At 50.0% G+C, this 20,101-nt stretch overlaps 1 protein-coding gene across 4 annotated transcripts in view; it reads right to left on the reverse strand.

Moving 5' to 3' along the window:
• ANO6 (anoctamin 6) overlaps nt 1-20,101 on the reverse strand; it is a 413,050-nt gene that overhangs the window by 385,891 nt on the left and 7,058 nt on the right. Inside the window, exon 1 of one of the 4 annotated variants that reach the window (XM_069629840.1) lies at nt 3,104-3,212. The exons of 2 other annotated variants lie outside the window; for them this stretch is intronic. In XM_069629840.1, the coding sequence (XP_069485941.1) occupies nt 3,104-3,209 (106 nt within the window). In that variant the 5' untranslated portion in view covers nt 3,210-3,212. Of the gene's footprint in view, nt 1-3,103; nt 3,213-20,101 lie in introns of those variants that run through there. One more of the 4 variants, XM_069629838.1, reaches the window with a different exon arrangement.

Genomic DNA, 20,101 nt, shown 5'->3' on the forward strand with positions numbered 1-20,101 from the left:
GCTGAAAATACTTGTGCATGCAACACACCTGCAAACACGTGTGCAAGCTCATCGTAGAAAAACATGAATCGTGGACACATGTAACACCAAACATGTGCCTAAGCAGAATAGCAGCAAATACCTCGATGTGCACATCAGAGAAAATAAGTGTCACCCCAAAAATCACGGAAATAAGTGCTTATGCACACACATTATATGGGAAACACCTTTCTCCGCACACACCGCCTCCATCACAACAAGGGGGGGGGGGGGGTTCACAAAAGCACCACGAGGCATTCCCGTGCTTCTGAAGAAGGTGTCTGCAAGCGGTGGCTCTCCAGGTGTTCTGGACTACAACTCCCATCGGCTCTGCCCAGCAAAACCAATAACCAGGGAAGCTGGGAGACATAGTCCAAAACATCAGGGGGCCCGCCGGATGCAGACCCCTAAAAGTAGGGGTACAACGAACGGCTGAAAGTGGACACAAGCAGAGTGGGTCCCAAAAGTAAGTGAGGAGGACGGGCTTCTTCGGGCAGGTTCCGGGCCCATCTTCACCCCGGGGGCACCATCTAGAAGACCAATGTGCAGTGAACATGACAGCGCCCCCCCCCCCCAGCACACAGGCCACCACCTGCACAGCATAGGGTAGGTACACAGTGACCTGCCTGCGGCCCCGCTGCTGGGGGGCAGAGAGCCTCCCCTCTCCGGAGAGGCCCGTCCTTGCAAGGCGAAAACTAGAGGTGAAATGAACAGGCTGTTGTCCTAAAAAAAAGAAAAAAAATAATTAAAAAGCAGGGTGTAGGAGGAGGGGGGGGGGGAAGGGGTGTAGACGGAAACTCTCGTCCATCTCCATCCACTCGTGGTTACACATTGCTGTAACTATAAATTATTTACTGTAGGATCCCAGCAGAAAGGGCAAGAGGTATCGGGGTATTTGTTCTCAACTCCCCCCAAAAAAGATGTGCCTCTCAGAAAATTAATCCTGACCGCCAGAACCCAGGAGAGGAGTGGTTCCCATAATGTGCCTAACTAAAAGGTCAAAACTGAGTACAATCCCATCAAGTGGTTTCACAAAGCCATCCCAATCAGGCATGCAAGTGCTCTTACGTTTAAGATTCTCACTTACTTTTCGGTTCGAATCCCGGTTCCGGCACGATTACGTCCAAACACACTTAAACGGATTAATCAATTGCACCCAAGAAGCATCAGATTTTAAAAGTAAAAAACCAGGACAGGGCAACTAACATAAAAGTAGGACTAACTCGCGAAAGTAGCTGCAAGGTGTACACTTCAGAATCAGCTGGAGGAGAAGTAAATTTAAGTGCTACTGGTGGAATAAACACATATTATAATTAAGGTATTAGCGGCAGTAGCATCCTGGACGAATTGACGCCCCCCCTCGCCGAGCGCCCCTGGTCAACAGGGGGAAGGACGCTAGGGCCTGGGGGCAGGCACTACACTTTAAAAAAAATATTTTATATCTATCCCCGCTCCGGGGCCTGCCAGTTTAAAAATGAAAATCATCTCGCTCCTGCATCAGAGTGAGGAGGTATTCATCTCAATAGGGTGCTGAAGCATCAGCACTATGTTATTAAATGCGCCCCGCCGCGGGTGCTTTTAATAACAAAAGGTTTCCTGCCACGCCTTCTTCCACCACGTCAGCTCGGGGAGCCCTTGAAAGACTCTCTCGAGCTGGCGTGGTGGGGGGCTAATTGCGCCCTTTTGTTATTAAATGCGCCCCGCCGCAGGCGCTTTTAATAACAAAAGGGTGCCTGCCACGCCTTCTCCCACCACGCCAGCTCGGGGAGCCCTTGAAAGACTCTCGAGCTGGCGTGGTGGGGGGCTAATTGCGCCCTTTTGTTATTAAATGCGCCCCGCCGCAGGCGCTTTTAATAACAAAAGGGTGCCTGCCACGCCTTCTCCCACCACGCCAGCTCGGGGAGCCCTTGAAAGACTCCTCCGATCTGGCGTGGTGGGGAGCTAATGGCGTCATGGGCGGGGGGAGGGCATGGTGCCCGGGCGGGCGCCCTGCCCTAAGCCCAGACCTGCTCCTACCCGCCAGCTATGAAGATCTGCTACCAAAACCGGAAGCACTGCATTTTCCAATGGAAAAATAATCGTTGAGAAAGGGGGACAGCGCACCCAATTTTCGGCACAGTCTTGGCAAAACAGGGAGGCCTGGTCACCCTTTTCGGGGAACACATTTGTTTGGGGGATCCGAGATTGAGAAAACCCTGCCCCATGTGCATCGCTCCGGTAACCGCGCGTGACAACGAAGGAGGGGGCAAGGATGAGGATTGCACCCTACAGGGTTATGCAGACTAACCCATGCCAGATGGGGAGGGGCCCTTTGCATTCATGGCAATGGACACGTTTTGAAATGCAGTGGGGCCGCCACGTATGCAGCCATGACCGCGAATCATGCGTTTCACCTGCGCACACAGCCGGGAGCGGTAACGGGCCCGCATGTAAAAGGGAATCCCTGTAGATTCTGCCTGCTTTTTACACGTGTAAACAACAAGACGGAATCCATAGGGATTCCCGGACGGAATCAAAATCAGATGCAGGAGGAGACGCTGTCGGTTTCCTAATTTAGGGACACGTGAACAAAGGGGGCCAAGGTGCGTAAACATGCCGAGTGCAGGTCTACATACATGTTTCCACCTCTGGTCGATTTACAGGCACTGAAAACATGAGTCTGTAAGACGCAATTTAAGGGAATCCGAGCCCCAGATAGTAACCCCAGTAGTACCAGGCGACACGATTTAAGAAACCCGCCTTTCTTTGTTTAAAAGGTTTGCACACATCTTGCAAAGTCTGTTTAATCTACGTCAGTACAACTCCCACGACCCCAGGGGTACCCCTTGTCCAGATATGGGGCTCCCTTTCGTGACCCACACAGAGCTAAAGTCCACTGTATTTAAATGATCTTAGACTACGACTCCCAGAATGCATCCATTTGTTGAAGTAAAGCCTTTGACGTAGAAACGTGCTCTCCCGAGTGGTATGAACACATTCCGTCACCCCCAAAGAATACATTGCTATGAACCCCAATGGGTCTTTCCGTTTTTAAGTTCTCCAAGTCATGAAACAACACCGTGCCCCCCCCCCCTCACCCTCTCACCATTTGCCTCCAGGTCCACGTGAGAGGGCGAGGCCGCTTCTGCCAGTCCCATGTGCTCGCAGCTCTGCTCCCCGGACGCCATCATCTTGTCCCACCTCGCCCACATCCTCACTGCCACTTACAGCTCTTCAGTGCGTCCTCTGGGGCATACCTTTGCCAAAGACCCTCAAGCACTCACTCCTGGTGAGGGGCCTCGTGCCACCTGGGGGGGGGGGGGCGGCGTTTGTTGCACCCGGCTTCTACTCCCGCGCGGGGAATTGACCGCCAACAGCCACTTCCACTTTAGGGGCCCTTCGGCTGGGGCGCTGGGCACCCGTGTTCGATTCTTAAGTACAAATGAAAATGTTCGAATGCCCTGCAGCAGCCCCCCAGCAAGACCCCCTCCAGAGCAAACTCGTGCGCCTTCGGTCTGTCACTTGGCCCAGCCTGCCTGCCCCACACAGCGTTTCCTCCCCCCTGGACTCTCACTGGCAAGCCTCAGGCAAAGCACACACAAACATGCAAATCCTGTTTAGGGAGAGCCTGTGGGCGCCTTGGTTACAGCGCCCAGTACAGGACGTTAGGCTAGAGCCCAGAGGCTCCCCCCGCCTGCCTGGCAGAGCGAGAGCAGCAGGTGGCATAGCACAAATCACGGGGAGAGACCAGACACTCCCTATCCCACCTGGCAGAGCGGGAGCAGCAGGTGGCATAGCACAAATCATGGGGACACGTGGCAGATCATGGGGAGAGACCAGACACTCCCCTTCCCACCTGGCAGAGCAGGAGCAGCCGGTGGCATAGCACAAATCATGGGGACACCTGGCAGATCATGGGGAGAGACCAGACACCCCTCCTTCCCGCCTGGCACAGTGGGAGCAGAGGGTGGCATAACAAATCATGGGGAGAGATCAGATACTCCCCTTCCCACCTGGCAGAGCGGGAGCAGCGGGTGGCATAACACAAATCATGGGGACCCCGTACATCATGGGCACAGGGCAGAGCGGGAGCAGAAGGTGGCATAACAGATCATGGGGACACCTGGCAGATCATGTGGAGAGACCAGACACTCCCTCCAACCTGGCACAGCGGGAGCAGCGGGTGGCATAGCACAAATCACGGGGGCACCCTGCAGATCATGGAGAGAGATCAGAGACCCCTCTTGCCGCCTGGCAGAGCGGGAGCAGTGGGTGGCACAACACAAATCATGGGGACCCCGTACATCATGGGGGGGGGGCAGAGACTCCCCTTCCCACCTGGCATAGTGGGAGCAGAGGGTGGCATAACACAAATCATATCATGGGTTGAGACCAGACACTCCCCTTCCCACCTGGCAGCGGGTGGCAGAACACAAATCCTGGGGCACCCTGCTGATCATGGGGGGAGACCAGAGACCACACCCCCGTGCCGCCTGGCAGAGCAGGAGAAGCGGGTGGCATAGCACAAATCATGGGGGCACGGGACATGCAAAGGCCTCGCAACGAGCTAGGGGTCCCTAAATGGGGGGCAGTGAGCGACCTGAAGGTTTCAGGGGCCCACGCCACGTCCCTGAAAAGAGTGTGGGGAGTGTGGAATGGGGGGCAGCAGTGAGAGGTTTCAGGGGCCCACGTTACGTCCCTGAGAAGAGTGTGGGGAGTGTGGAATGGGGGGCAGTGAGAGGTTTCAGGGGCCCACGTTACGTCCCTGAGAAGAGTGTGGGGAGTGTGGAATGGGGGGCAGTGAGAGGTTTCAGGGGCCCACGTTACGTCCCTGAGAAGAGTGTGGGGAGTGTGGAATGGGGGCCGAGAAACATCCCCCCTTCTATTGCAGAGGAGGTGCCTTTCCCACCTCAAACGGTTTTAAATTAGAAAAAAAGTTATAGTAGGTATAGCAGCTCTGGGCAGTGCCCCCCCCCCACCCATTGCCCCCACTGCTTTATTGAGAGGCGAGTCTCTTTCTAGCCAGGCACTGCAAGTGCCTGGCAGTCTCTGCATAACTTCCAAATCGGGTATTAATCCCCGATGGGTCAAGGCTTGCGTTTCATCCTTCGAGTTGTGTCTTCAATAATGTTTGTGATGGCAGCTCCCCTAGGTCTTGGCACCAACCATCACATCCTCAATGTCGTGAATCCCTCCCTCCCTCCCTCCCTCCCTCCCTCCCTCTCCCTCTCTCTCTCTCTCTCCCTCCCTCCCTCCATCCATCCATCCATCCATCTCTCCCCCCTCCTCTCTCTCCCTCCCTCCCTCCCTCCCTCCCTCCCTCCCTACATTGTGAGAAACTCATGGTGGCAACAAGAGACACAAGTGATCACAGTTCAAGGGTGTTTATTGAACAATGAATTCTGTATGCAGGTTGAACAACGCCTATTCTAAACCTAAATCTAAGATGGGAGCAAGCATCAACCATCAAATGAAAATAAGGCAGTGCTAGTGGCATTGTGTCAAAATAAAAGGGCCTATACTAGCAAACCTATTGACAAACCTTACAACTAATACAAAAAGGGTGTGGGCTAGTTCTCAAGAAAAGAAAGAAGTTTTCTCAAATAATATGTCAGTATGCAGTAGCCTGGGCCTCCCTTCCCCACGTTTTGAGCACGGAGCAAGGTGGGAGCTTGGAGCACAGTACAGTCTCGGGCTTCTCCAGCACGAGAGGACAGTTCAGCTTTTAATTCTCGAGATTCATGGCCGTCGATGGCCAAGTCCTTCGAGGACCCGACATGTTCAAATAACAACAAACGCTCCTTTAACAAATTAACAGTACGTTTCAAATGTTCGCTGGGTGATGGATTGACCCCTGGGCCCCCCTCTTCTGGGCGCTGACCCTTCTGACATCACATTCCACAAATTATATGACAGTTCTTTTCCAATGAACTTTCGGGAGAAAGCTTCACCACTAAATCTCCCTCGGTCGGGCTCGGACCCCTCTTGACTGCCAGTTTTTCGGTGATGGCTTCATCCACTGGATCTCCCTCTGTCGGGCTCAGATCCTTACCAACCTCACATTCGCTTGTATTTGCAAGATTCAGTTCCCTTTCTTTCTCATCTGGTGGGATTCACTTCCCTAGCTTCACACAGTTGATAGATCAAAGTCTTTTGCTTGTTCAGGGATTTTGCGTGACCCTCAGTATGACCACTTTGACCTATTCCACTGGCTCTCCTATGGCTTTCTGGTATCTGAAGTTTCTCTCATATGGGGCTCGACCAGAGTCTCTTGAGCGAGCACCCACGTGGTCCCATTTTCCCTCTGCCGCTGGTCACCCCTTCAATACTGGTTACAGTTCTTTACACAGTTCATTAAACTTGGTTCAAACGTGGCACTTTGCTATTCACTCACTGAACACAGCCCGGTGCTTATCAATTCTCCTCCCGACTCACCGGCTGTGATGAACCGCTTGGCTTTTGTGGAGTCAAGGCCGGTACCACAGGCGCAGGATCTTCCCTCCATCCTGCTTCTAGGCATAGGCTTGCCCCGTTTACTATTGAAATCTGCTACAAGACACTCGTGCTATTGTTGGCAGTCTTAACCTCTCCTCCACAAAGGTACTGCGGGTCTGGGTGAAAAAGGGCAAGGTCCCTTCTCTCCTCACTACCCTCTCGATTTATGCAGTCTTTCTCCTTCGTTTGAACTGCTGTGCCCAATTAGCCGCCTCGTTGTGCTGTCTGCCGTGCCCGCCTTGCCCATACTGCACACTCTTGCTCCAACTTTTATCCCTCTGGGGAAAAGGAAGGGCCGTCAGGTGTGTGTGTGATTTAAGTCAATTGCCTGCTTTTGCCTGACTCAGTCGGGACATGTCAGGTAAACCGTTTTATTACAAGTCCGCTGTGCAAAGGTGTTCGTGTCGGAAAGGACGGAAGTCGGAGAATTTGAATATCCTACGGGGTATGATGGGGAAGCTTTGCAAAATGGACAAGAATGGAGAATAGGGATGGACAATAGAACATAGGTGATTGTGGGAATGATAGTACTCTGTCACAGTAGATTGCCATCTTTCGAAATCCCAAACAGAGGGACGGAATTATGATATATGTTATGTTATTTATAACACGCTTAATACCCAGAAGTTTCTAAGCGCTGACCCGGGATCAAACCTGTGCTGCTCCATGTCATCTAGCTTCCAAGGCAAGCACGTTGCCGCTGAGCGATCCTCCCGAGAATTGGTAGGGTTTGTGAAGCAAACAGGGGTAACTGGGATCGTGGAATGAACGGAGGGGATTGTGGAAATCAGTGTTCGGTCAATGCAGTATACGGGGGTTTCGGAAAAGAATAATTAGAGGGACGTGAAGGAGAATGATTGGGAGTATTTGGATAGGGAATAGGAAAGCAAGGATTCTCAGAAAGATGGTTTCTGACTACAACAGGGTGTGCCACAGATTCAGCAGTGGGGGAGGGGACGGTGGATTTTCGAAAGGGACATTTATTGGGTGGAAGGGATGTTGATTAATACAACCCATAAAAACGTCTGTGAACTCGTCCTCCTCGTCTTTTTCTCCGGTATAGTACTGCGTCTCACCTGGGGCATTTCCCCAGAGTACAAACCCGTGTTTCCATACCCAGGTGATCCTCCCTGACTGGTCCACCACCAGGAACTGAATCAACAGCGATCGCCCTGCCCTGGCCACCTGGATAAGGGATTCCTGGGCTCTACCTGGGAGAATACCTTCAGGTTCTTCACACCACTACCCATGTAACCATTTCCCAAGCAGTCTCTTTGGCATGAACCGTTAATGAGTGTGGCTGTTCACTGAAAGGTCAAGGGTTCGAGTCCACCCCTGGATTGGCAGAGCACAGCATAAGTGATTGTACAAAATGAAGGAACTATTATGACGTTTCTAACAGTTATGCTGAATTGTTGCTAGTCTAAATAAGTGATGGGTCGAAGGTTTTGAATGAATCTGAACCACTGGCACGGCTCTGGGCAACCTTCCACACCACCATTTTTAGCCCATCTGCGCCATTGCAAAAGAGGTCCAGCCGTATGCAAATCAGTCCGGTACTGCCACCAATGGGAGCAGTCCAGTCCGAACTGCTAGCCCACGTCCCCTCTGAACGGATTTATGCATCGGAAATATGGAGATCTCATCTCCCCTGCTGTCACATTTTTAAAAAACTATCAGGATGGGGGTACAGAGGGCCCGATTCCGTAACAATCCTAGCAAAATCAGGACATGAAGAAAAGCAGAGGGGGTTCAAACAAGGCCCCTTTCTCAATTTCCATAGCACCCCGTAAGCGAGAGATGGTGCAGCGAGAAGGCATTTGAGGTACTTCTTTTTAGAGTGCAGTGAGTTTTTTACAGCAGAGTAGGATGTAGCCACTGCCAGTAGCACGGAGTGGGTTCATCTACACAGCTGTAGCAAAGATTGGACATGCAATTGGAGTGCGAGTTACAGCCCGTGATCCAAGCATTCCCATTGGTTGAAGCACTCAACCTAGATGTTGATTATTGGTAAAGAAGGATATAGGTACATTTTTACATTATATATAGGCCGGGATATTCAGCCTGCTATTTCAATGTATTCTCAAATATGTTTGCGGTAGGTCTATTTTAATGCTTTCAGAAAAAAGAATATTGCATATGAATTGTACGGGTCTTTATCCTATGGGCGAAGTTGTTGCACCGTTGAAGAAGATTTACTTGTTTGTAATAAAGGTATGTCTTAGTAGATTGGGCCACTCCTTTCTGCGCAGATGGACATTTCATCACTTTTCTGACCCAGCCTAGTTTCCTTTCCAAGAATAGGGGAATGCAGCCAACCAGCTCCTTTCTACGGCATTTAGGCTTTACTGTAGGGCGGGAAAACAGATAACGCAATCCTCTGTGATCATCATGACCATGTTTCAAAGGAGGCGGCCATGTGCATGCTAACTCATTTAGGAGATGCTCACAAATTTGTATTAACTCTTTGCATTTGGGAGTTGTAGTTTGGCTTTTCCCATCAAAAATACAGGAGTACAAGTGCCAGACTGCAAAAAACAGGACTGGATGAGCCCCTCCCGAATTAACTTGGGGGTGGGTGGGGTATTGGCATTTGGGTTTGCTCCAAACAGATTCCTAAAACTTGAATGACCGATTATTCTGAGCTTAGGGCCCTTTAGGAACGTGCATATGTAATGGATAGGATCATACAGAATAATTCTGAGTCCAAATAACCGAACCAACTCAGGAAGATGGCAAAGTACTGTTTAATTAACAATCATCTAAAATGGGGAGTTTACAACGGACATCAACAGACATACACTCAATCTCTCTCAGTAATCTTTACACAAAACCGTTTTTATACCAAAAAGGTGACATCATACTATGTGGCAATAATGAAAAACCTATCAAGGGTTGGAATTGGCCAAGGGAAACATCTAAGTATACTTCTCTATAGGAGCTAGGATTGGGATTGGCTGTCCATTGGTGGACAACATGTGCCTACCTTTTAAACAGGTCATCTTCAATAACATTAGATACATTGTTTCTCATTGGTCTTCAAAACTATAAGGTCCTTCATTATATGGACTAATATAATTGGTTGGCATGTTTGTGCCATGTCTGGAACATTCTGTTCACTTAGCAGCATGTAAGCCCAGTCCCAGGTGCAAGGAGATGGGGCATGATGCTACCTCCCCGTCCAATTAGCCCAACATCTCTCATCACCCATGCCTTCTGCCATGATGATGGTCTTTGTACCTGGCTTTGCAAAGTAGCCTGGTCTTTGAGAATGCACTGAAGTGAGGGCACTCACAATTGTGTTTTGGATTCCAAGTCGAACTCTATTTTCTTCCTTGGCTCACATGACAGAAGACCATGATTTGGTCCATTTTGCAGGTTTTAAATGCTCTAAATGAATTAAACTTGACACTCTTGGTGTTCTTCCTTTACACCTTAACAAGGGAAGATTCATCCTCTGCATGTTCGCTCGTTTCCAGAATAGATAGAAGACTTTGGCTGTTTCAGTATTGACTCCAGGCCAGACAGCCTCGTCTTGAAGCTCCACGATTCTGCTTATACTTGCTGCAACACAGTTTTCCCTTCCCACTTCATGGGTCCTGACTTACTAAATTCATGATACCGATGTCCAGCTTCTATATAATGGCGGCTTCACCTGCGTTCTATTCACTACATATAGCCAGCTTCTAGGATGACTTGGTCAACTTGCTTTTCAGCGTCTGTATATTTAACGAACGGTTGATTTTGTGCACGAGTAATCTTCTGCGTATTTAAAAGTTCACTTGATACTTTACTTCGTCATTAGTTTCTTTAGGATCTATACATTCTCTTCAGTCAGTATCTCGGGATGTTGTTCATACTTTGTGCCATCACTAGCTTCTTTTCTTTGCTCTTAATCATTTTCTGTCAGGGTGTTCCACCCTTAAGTTGGCATCACTTCGGGGATACATTCGGTAGGGTTTTCTCAACGGGTATCTTCTTTTGAACACACGCTGTGCTATTGGCACAACGGCTGGGGTCAAACACGGCACGGCACGGCCTCATGCCTCCAACATAAGGGAGGAAAGGAGGGCAGAGAAGTCTCTGTGACGAACAGCCAACTCCTGTTTTTTGCTGTGACCACATAAGCCCGCTGTTAAAGCATATTCCATTTAAACACAGGGTGTAAATTAGGCAGAACTATTTAAAAAGGTCCATGACAGGACGGAGTAACCCTTCCAATCCTGGCTTTATCTTTGTTTGCTGCACTATGGGGCTTGTGGTTTTGTTTCTTCAATAAACAATGTAGGAGTAAAATTCTCTGGGATTGGCTGGCCTATAACACGAGTGCTCCGATTGGGTTGTGACCCTTTGAGCCCCCAGGTTCTCAAGGGAGATAAAGAACATTACATTAAATAGCTCTCAACTTGTCATCTGCGGCTAGAAAGAGATTCATCTTTCTACCAGAGCTCGTGAACACTTACATTAGAAGGGCCCTGCTGCCTACCAGCTGCTCTGTAATGCATCACAGAGAAAAATCTGCTACAGCGGCATCCATCTTGTAAAAGTGGCAGAGATTTTTAAAGGTTGGGTATAGATATTGCATGATGCCTTTAATGGCGTGTTTTCTTTCCATGCTGCTTGGCACATTGTGTTTGTTGTGATCATTATTATTATTACGGTTTATGGCCATCACTGTTGGTGTGGTTAGAGAATGCAGTCATAATGGGAGCCACATGCATAAACCTTTACAGTACTCCCAATCCATCATGGCTGACCTAGCAAGTATTGGCAGCTTCAATTGGTCTGGCTTTGAAAACGTAGGGACTATGCTTATTTGTTGTAAAACGCCGGAGGGCAAAACACTCTGACCCTCAATATTTTCTGAGTCAGACCTAATGGCTTTGCAAGTGCTTTTTTTATTTGCATTTTAAAACCCGCAGCCGTGTATTGGTGGTGTGGAAAGCAAAACAAGTAAAGGCGAGAATGAAAAGAACAGGAACTGGCGGGATGCAAAGCGCCCACATTTTCCAATTCCATGCACGAGTGAGCCACTTAGCGCCTGACTCACAGAAGTGTTTCATAATTCCACAATCCCATTGGACAACGCTCTGTGAATCAGGCCCTTAGTTCCTTTTTTTCCCCTTGGAATTCTGCAACTTGTAGTTTTCTCTTTTTCCTTTAAACATAGGACTACAAATTCTTAGAATTCCAAGGAAAAATGGCATTGACTGCCTTTCTCACACATGGAACTAGGCAACTTGCAAGCTCTGGAGATGCTTGCGTGGCTCTCACGCACATGCCTACCAAAATTCCATTAGGGATGTGCCGATCCAGTCTGTGTTCTCGAATTGTCATGCATTTCCTCATTATAAAACCATGACTACAAGTCCCAGAATTCAAGTTAAATCCAGGGCAGGACCTCAATCTCCCCAATGAAATGGGGCATGTTGGCATGCAACGAGGACTTCTGAAAAATCAACTTTACCCACTTCTGAAAGCGGAACATCTATTTAATCTAGAAATGCAAAACTGTTGAAAATGTGCCATTACCTCCACGTCCTCTTTTCCTCGTCACAGTACTTACTCTATGAGGATCATCCATCTTCCGTCCGAACCCTTTCCCAAATTCTTCTTTTTCTTAGGCCCCTCCCTGACATAGCACAGGGTATAAAGCAGCGGACCCATCCCGCAATCCTCCAGTTTCCATTTCTGTCCCTTCGGACAGTGAACCCGGGTGAGGCCTGCTGGGCGCTCTCTCTTTTCCTGTAGAGTTTGACCCCGCTGCCGGGATTTGTGAGTCTAGGGATGCTAGTTTTGGATTTCCCCCTCAATCCTTGCTCAGGTCGATTCAAGCAGCCCCCGGTCTGGCGAGTATGGGGCACCCCGGAAGACTACGATGGGCAGAGCACACAGGGTTCCCCGTCTTGAGGGTGGCTGCAGAGGAAGCTCTGTGGGCCCGCAAGGGGCACAGCACTGAGCTTGAGCACTGAATGTCAATGGAGCTCGGAGCACTGCGCGGTTCCCAGACAGTTCACAGACGCTCCTCCAGGGGGCCTTTACAGTCATATTGAGTAGGAAGGTATTGGAACGCGGTCATGGCGCAATTCTCGGTGTCTGATGTACGTAGCAACTATTCTGTGTATGGAGTCTGATGGCTCCCCAATCTCAGGTTTGCAAATGACAAGGTCTCTATCAAGACCTGCTGGTCTTCCAAGTCTCTTGGTGGCACTGCCCCCCTGGTGCAGCTGTGGCAGCTTGTGAAGGGCCGAGGGGGTGAGCAACACTTAGGGGAATCCTCCCGAGGTACAGAAGAAAAGTCGGCCTGTGCTGCTGGGATAAGCCCATCACCACCCCTCCCTCAAACGATGGAAGGAGCGCTGAGCTCACAGTGAATAGGTGAGAATTGGACTGCGGTCACTCGCATGCTGACAACCTACAAGGATTCACTGATAAAAATCAGACAATGGTGTTTAAGCAGCAGCAGCAATTTGGGGGGTACACAACTGGAAAATTACACATAAATGGGAAACTTTCCTAACAGCTATGCTGGGCTTCAAGATTTCTTCAAGCAAATATAGATCTGAGTGCTGTCCCCTCTCACATCAGGGGCAGGGAGTTGTTGGGGTGACCGATATTTCAGCTGTGAAACCTTCCAAAGGAGTGGACGGCTGCTAATTCCCTGGGGAAATCCATCTCTCAGCCCTCGCCTTCCAAAAAAAGAAGAAAAGAAAGAAATGCATTTGGGTGTTGCTTTCAGCATTGCCGCAAGGTAAAGGTTTGGCAGGCGCTCTGCCTGCAAAGCTTCCCACTTTCCTGTTACACCTGTAATTCTCTACATCCAGTCAGAGCTTGAACTGGATAACATGGGGAAGCAGGTGGGGGCTCTCTGTGGGGCTCCTCGCTTAAGGAAAGAGGTTCTGTGCTGGTACGGTTGCTTCTCCCTGTGAAGCAACCCTTTCACCGTTACTAGGGTAACCCTGCAAACAGCAGCAGCTGAAAGCAATTGTTGCTGCCTGCCAGGCAGCTCTGCAGTCCGATATCACTTGTGTTTTTTTGGGCCCTCTTGGTTTTACTTTTTCGTCTTTCAGGAACCTGTTTGACCTCTAACTGAATGTGTCGGTTTCAGGATTGGAATATTAATGAAGGAAAAGGTTAATGTGATGTAAGCATTACTGTGGAGTAAAAGTTTCGTTTTCAGTGGAAAACGTTTGCAGTTATGTTGGAATTGGCCAGAAATGTCCATGTATGTAATTATTAATCCACTGCTTCAGTAGAACTTGCTCAGCACCATGGTTTAAACATTGGACTATGAGCCCAGAAGATGAGAGTTCAGCGCCCGCCCAATCTTCAACGTGGGCATCTTACTTAAAAAGATAAAAAATAAAAAATTGAAAAAAAGAGACACGGGGTAAATGGTCAGCTGCCTGGTCTTTCACTCCGGCTCATCAAGCAGGGATCGCAGAAACTTAATCGCTGCAAGACTGCAGTCCCCCTGGAAGTGGGAGGGAACTTGAGGGCTCCAGCTAGTAAAAGGAAGTATCTCCTTGAGAAGGCAGAGGGTCGGAGGTAACTGGCCTCGAGCATTTTTGAAGGGGATACATGCATAGTTTGGCTCATGTGCTGTATTTCCATTTTCAATGTTGTTTGTTCAACTGTTGCTAGGTTTTGGCACCTGCTGATTAGTTGTAAGTTACTGGCAATGCCCGGCTGCTTTGGCCCTGGCATTGCTGTTTGTTGCAGCAAGGTACATCAGATGGCAGTCAGTGATTCTGGGCCCACCTTCTACCCTTCTTCCGCTGCTGAACATAGTCTTGCGGGGGCGCTGCCCTTCTTTGTTTGGGTGGTGACCGGCTTTGGTGTTGCAAGTTGCCTCCTGTCTGGATCAGATAGGGTGGCTCACGGTGATACCTTTGGCGGCCTCCTGAACGCAGCCCTACCAGCAGGTTGGTTGGTCCTGCCTGGAAGTGGACTGGTCGGGATTGCCGTTCTCTGGACTTTCGGTTGCCCTACGCTGCTCCCGGTGGTTAGGGAGCTCCGGAGAGGTGGGCCATTCTGTCTGTAACCACGGCACCATCAGACCTCTGTGGGTCGTGATGGGCATTGATCTTGAGCCATGGAAGTGGCCTCATCTGGGGGAGCCTTGGGTGTAGTGGAGAGGGCTGGTACAAGGTGGCTCTTTGTAGTAGACCGTTAAAATGGTGGCCCTACGGTGTGGGCAGCCATAGAAGACCTCAGTAATTACCTATGATTGCCATCTACCAACGTAAGAAGGGAGGTAGACTCTCAGAGTTATCCCAAACTCCTCCCCTTTTATGGTGATGGTAAACGGGTGCGGGGGTGCTTCTGGCCCTCTTTGGGTTGTTGCCTTCTTCCGGCAGAAGGAACATGGCCGGCCCTCGCAGTGTTGCGTCATGTTTGGAATATTGGACAGTGGTTGAGAAGAACCTCCATTTCATGTCCCCAACACTTTCTTTGGTGGGAAGAGAGCGTCTGCACCTGGGCACTTTTCCGACACATGATTCCACCAGCCTTCGGAGCATTCTTCTTCGGTCCACCTAAGAAAAGGCTCTAGGGGCAGGAGTCTGGAGGGCAGGACTCCTTTTTAGAGATGGCTAGGTCGTCTTCGGCATGGCCCCTGGTTCAGGGCTGTTTCTCTCCTCTGTGACCTGTATTCCCTATGTGGGGGCCAGGGTTTAGGACCCCCCACACTCCTTTCTTGCCTCTTTGAGGGGTACCTGCCCTGTTGCTCAGGCATCACTACACGACCTTGGCAGCATTTCTGTTGTCAGTGCTTTGTTCCTCGGTAGGGGGTATTTTCTGGGAGGTCCTTCCTGCTCATCTAGCTCTGGGAATAGAGTAGCAGTTCTTACCCTTCTATGCTGACCCTTTACCCCCGTCTCGCTCGGTTATTCCTAGGGGCCCCTCAAGTTGAGGTTGACCTGGGGTTGCTTTCTTCCCTGGACTTCTGTGATTCTCCAGTGGTCCCTGGGGGTGGGGCTGCTCAGGGCCGGGCCCTTGGCTGACCTGAAGCAGGCCTGTTGAACGGTCTGGGTTATACGTCTTGTCCACAGCGCGTGGCTTTACCAACCCCATGTGGGTCTCTGTGAGGGATGACTTTCATCCCCTTCGCGTCTTTCTCTCCTTGATGGGGGTTGATGGCGACTCTTCGTGGGTGCCGGTCATTCCTTTTTGGTTCTATTACGTGCAGGCACAGTCTTTGTTATGCTTCACAAGTGTGGAAGGGGGGCCTCCCTGGTAGGAGGCCACCCTATGCAGCGAGAGCCCACCACCGCCCGGGCAAACTGAAGACTTGTGAGGCTCTGCATCTCGTCCGGGCTCCATGCATGCGCTGACGCTCCCCATTTAAATCCAAATGCGACGGAGTTACGTCACTCCGCCGAGTGTGCTAGTTAAAAGGGACACCACAAGTACCGGGGCGAGGAAGAGTGCATACAGAGGGAATGCTCCTATTATTCACTGGTAATCTTCCTTACCCTAGTGCTAGTCTCCCTTGTTAGTACTGATGCCCTCCTTGGTGGGGAGATCGTCTCGGTTCCTTAGGTAAATCCAGGAGGATCAGGTGCTTTATAACACTAACTATGAGGAGGTGGGCCCAAAGAAATGAACAATTTTGGGAAAGGTGGGTGGCCTTCATAAGTACTCTGGCGAGGAAGAGTAGGACTAGGCGTAATGAAGATTAGCGGTAAATTATCAAAGCATTGCCCCCCTGCCATTAAGCACACCAGAAACAATTTAGAGGACTTTTCTTGAGAATATACATATATTTTTTTAAAACCACACAAAAAAACTGGGCACAAGCGTTCCCAGTCCCTGCCCGCACTACGTCTTGAGCCAGACCTCCTGAAATTTCGGAAACTCCTCAAGACTTTCCTCTTCTCCTCTTCCTTCTCTCCCCCTATATCCCGATAACCTAGTTCTCTCTCCTGTCCCTCTCTCACTCCTATTCCTTACAGTATGCTGACTGGCCGCCTGGTGTACCTCAGAGTCTCACTGGTCCCCGGCACCCCCGCCAGTCCTCTCGCACTTGCCTCAGGGCCCTACACCCCACCCCCAATCAACGCACTGAGAAATGTTCCAAAGAGAGTGGCTCCCTCTGCACTTACCCCAACCTTAACCGACCGGTTGCACTTGACCCTCCCCTACCTGTGACCAGGGCCGGCCTTAGGAGCAGCAGCGCCATTGGCGAATTGGTGCCCCCCCGCCCCGCGTGCCCCTCCTCAACAGGGAACAGGGAGGTGGGGGGGCAGGGTGCACCACTTTTTTTTACCTCCTCGCGCCGGCGCCTCGCAGGGGGTTAATCACTGGAATAGGGTGCATGAACGCCCTATTCCAATGCAAAAGCCTGGCTCCCATGTCGGAGCAAGGAGGTAAGCATGCACCCTACTGTTGCGGGGAGCCTGCCGCACCTTCTCCCACTATGCCAGCTTGGTGGAGCCCTTGAAAGACTCCATCGAGGTGGCGTGGCAAGGGCTAATGGCGGCCTGAGGGGCATAGCGCCTAGGGCAGTTGCCTGGCCCGCCCTCCCCCAAAGGCCGGTTCTGCATGTGACGCTCTGTGCACTTCGTGATCCGTGCGCCCCACGCCTGAAGATCTTCTTGTCGGTTCTTCCCTGTCTTCACCCCTAATTGTACTGTTAAAATTGCTTTTGCTACATGCCATACTGTTAAATGTATTTTATGCACTTCCTCTGTCTGTGCAGACTATTATCGTCTCAGAGTTTCATGAGCGACTGTTTTTTTCCCCGTGTTCCCACCCTCCTTGAGCGCTTTGAAACACTTGCCTGTTTATAGGCGCTATATAAATAAAGAATACAATGAAAGATTTCCCAGAAACTCCCAAACCCTGCTTTCTAGAAATGACTAAGCAATCAGCAGGGTTGGACACTTTCCGTTTACAGCTGGGCAGTTTGCGTCACTTGTCTGATCTTACCAAATAGACATGTGTGTTCCACTTGTGACATGACTGGCTCGATGACTCACCCCTGGGTATGCAGTCTGGTGCTTTTGTTTACCAGACTGAGCATTCTGGGAGTTGAATTCCTAGCTAAAGCGAAATGAACACACAGGATTGAAGCACCCGTATCTGACGAGGAAGGGTCGGGTCTGGAAAGATCCTGTCCTGCCTCTATCTGCGATGCGAACTTTAACATTTATTCGGCCTCCAACAGCGGTTGACCTCACAACTTCAAAATCCGCAGGGCCAACTCATCCCTTCATTGTTTCGGTATTGAAAAAAAGAGGTTCCATTAAACTGGAAAACAATGAAACCTGTTATTTATAGAGCTTAGAAGCGGCGCGGAGTTCGACATAACACCCCCAGTATGTGCATGTCATACATATCACAAAGAACGAAACATTTGGACAGGTGCCAGCCAAGCCCATGTCACAAGGGTTACATTTTTCCAGCATTGGAATTTTACACAACAGCAAAGTGCATTCTGGGACTTGCGGTTTTGATTTCCCTTTACATATAAGGACTTGCGTGCAGCGACATGATGTGTCTCACTTGATGCGAGTCCACATGGCAGCTGCAGATTATAACTACAGGACTACAAGTCCCAGCATGCGCAGCGGGGTTAGCTGAAAGGGCAGGACTGGGTGACCCTCGGCCACCTGACACGAGCACCCTTGACGGGTGCTACTTGCAGGAGAGCCTGGCCAACTCTTTATATCCATTGAGTTGGGATACGTTGCTTGGCTGCCTGAAGAGTACGGAGATGGAAATGCACCAGTGGTGGAAATGGAAACAATTTAAAGGGCTGGACTGGGGGCGGAGCTTGGAGGAGGGGCGGCGTTCGGAGGAGGCGGAGCTGGCAGTTAAACTCTGCTCAAAGGAAAGGTTCAAAGCAATAGTTTCTTTTCCGCTGCTTCTTTTCAAACTCCACACTGGACACAAATTCCACTTTAAATCACTCCCATGGCAGTGGTGCACCCAAAACACTGCTGGCAATGCAGTGAATAGTAAATTAAATTAAGGAATCCATAGACATGCTCTACAGTAGAATGCTACCAGGGTAGCTCAGCAGGTTGAGAGACTGTTGCTGAGATGTTATATTAAAAACTGCTTGTTAATTGTATGACTTTTTGCAATTTTTTATAAAAAGAACAAGTGCTATAAAATGTGTTTGGCCAGGGGATGGGTTGGGCTGGTCGCTTGCTTATAAGTAGGGCAGAAGTGGGGGTATTTCTGCCCCTGTAGTGAAAATCAGAAGTTGGCACCCATGAACCCACAGTTTAATTTCTTAATAACTGCTGTCAGCATAACCGAAGCATTTATTTGTCATTGAGCAGTTTGATAAGCATTCAACATCTTTATTTATCCAACCTGCGATAATAGACAAAGGAAGGGGCCCAAAAATGACACGGCATTTGTGTGGTAGTCCGACAAAAAAAGGAAACAAACACATTTCAAAGAAAACGAGTGAATGCAAGTTTAAGCAGCATTTTTGAGTTGGTAAATTACTTTTTTTTTCTTTGCAAGTGCAAGAGGCACATTTTGAAAACACTAGTGTGCCCAGCAGGTAGACAGCCTGCTTTTAACAGTGACTCCGGTGGTGTCTCTTTCAGGCCGCAAGAAAGTAAACAGGCTCAGCAAATGGACGATACAAACGCGCGAATGGCGGCTGGTGAAAGGGCACAGAGCAGATTAGATCCCAAGACCCCAACTTCCCTCAGCGAAGATCCGGGGAGACAGCTGGTGCCGGATCCTGCAAGCAATAGCGCATAAGCTTTCCCGACCACACAGGGCCCTCCTCCGATATAAGCTCCGTGAGGATAACGCCTCACGGCCCTTTGAGGGACAGAGGGTGAGAGGGTACAAGGAGGCGCCAGAGAAGGAAAGCTGTGTACAGCAGCGCTCACTGCCTGGAAACTATCCGGGGTGGGGAGGCAGGAAATGCCTTCATCAGTCAGAGGGAGGGGCCCAAAACAAGTCAGGCAACAGTGGGGGTGCCCAGAGGTTCAGTATCTGCTGCCCGCAGGCAGACCCTCCCTGGTGACCTACAGTAACACGTGTGTGCAACCACAGAGGGAAGCTGTGACGCAGGAGTACCCGGATGAGTAGCGGCTTCTAAACTCCAGCTCCGCCCTGCACTAAACCTAGCACCTCAGGGATCTCGGTCATAGGGGCAACAAGGCAGTCTATGGCCTTGGAATTCATGTTGGTTCCAGCAGGCTGTTTTCTACACTGAGGCTGCCAGGTTGCCAACTCACTTTGTAGCTACTGGTGTGTCGGTAGGCAGCGCACAGCGAAGCACACATGTGAATTATGCTTTGGAGTATTTTTAAAGTGAGGCCTGTTTAGCAGGACCCACTTACTGAGAGGCGCAACCACCATCATTCTGCATAGCAAAAATCAAAACTCCAGCTTTTGCACCCTCACAGATGGCATTCTACCACAGAACCACCCCTCTGAAACCAAAACGGGCACGAGTGTCGGAAAGCGGGGCATACTGCAGCTTCTGGCAGAGTGCCACATAACATGCATGAATTGACATCGAAAGTCCACAGACTTCCGTCAGTCTTCAACTTCCCAATTTTTAGAATTCTGGCAATTGTAGGCTACACTTCTAACGGGAAGAAAAAACGACTCTTCCCACTAAACATAG

The sequence above is a fragment of the Ambystoma mexicanum genome, chromosome 12, assembly GCF_040938575.1.
Source record: "Ambystoma mexicanum isolate Mex_15411 chromosome 12, UKY_AmexF1_1, whole genome shotgun sequence".
Classification (NCBI taxonomy): Eukaryota; Metazoa; Chordata; class Amphibia; order Caudata; family Ambystomatidae; genus Ambystoma; species Ambystoma mexicanum.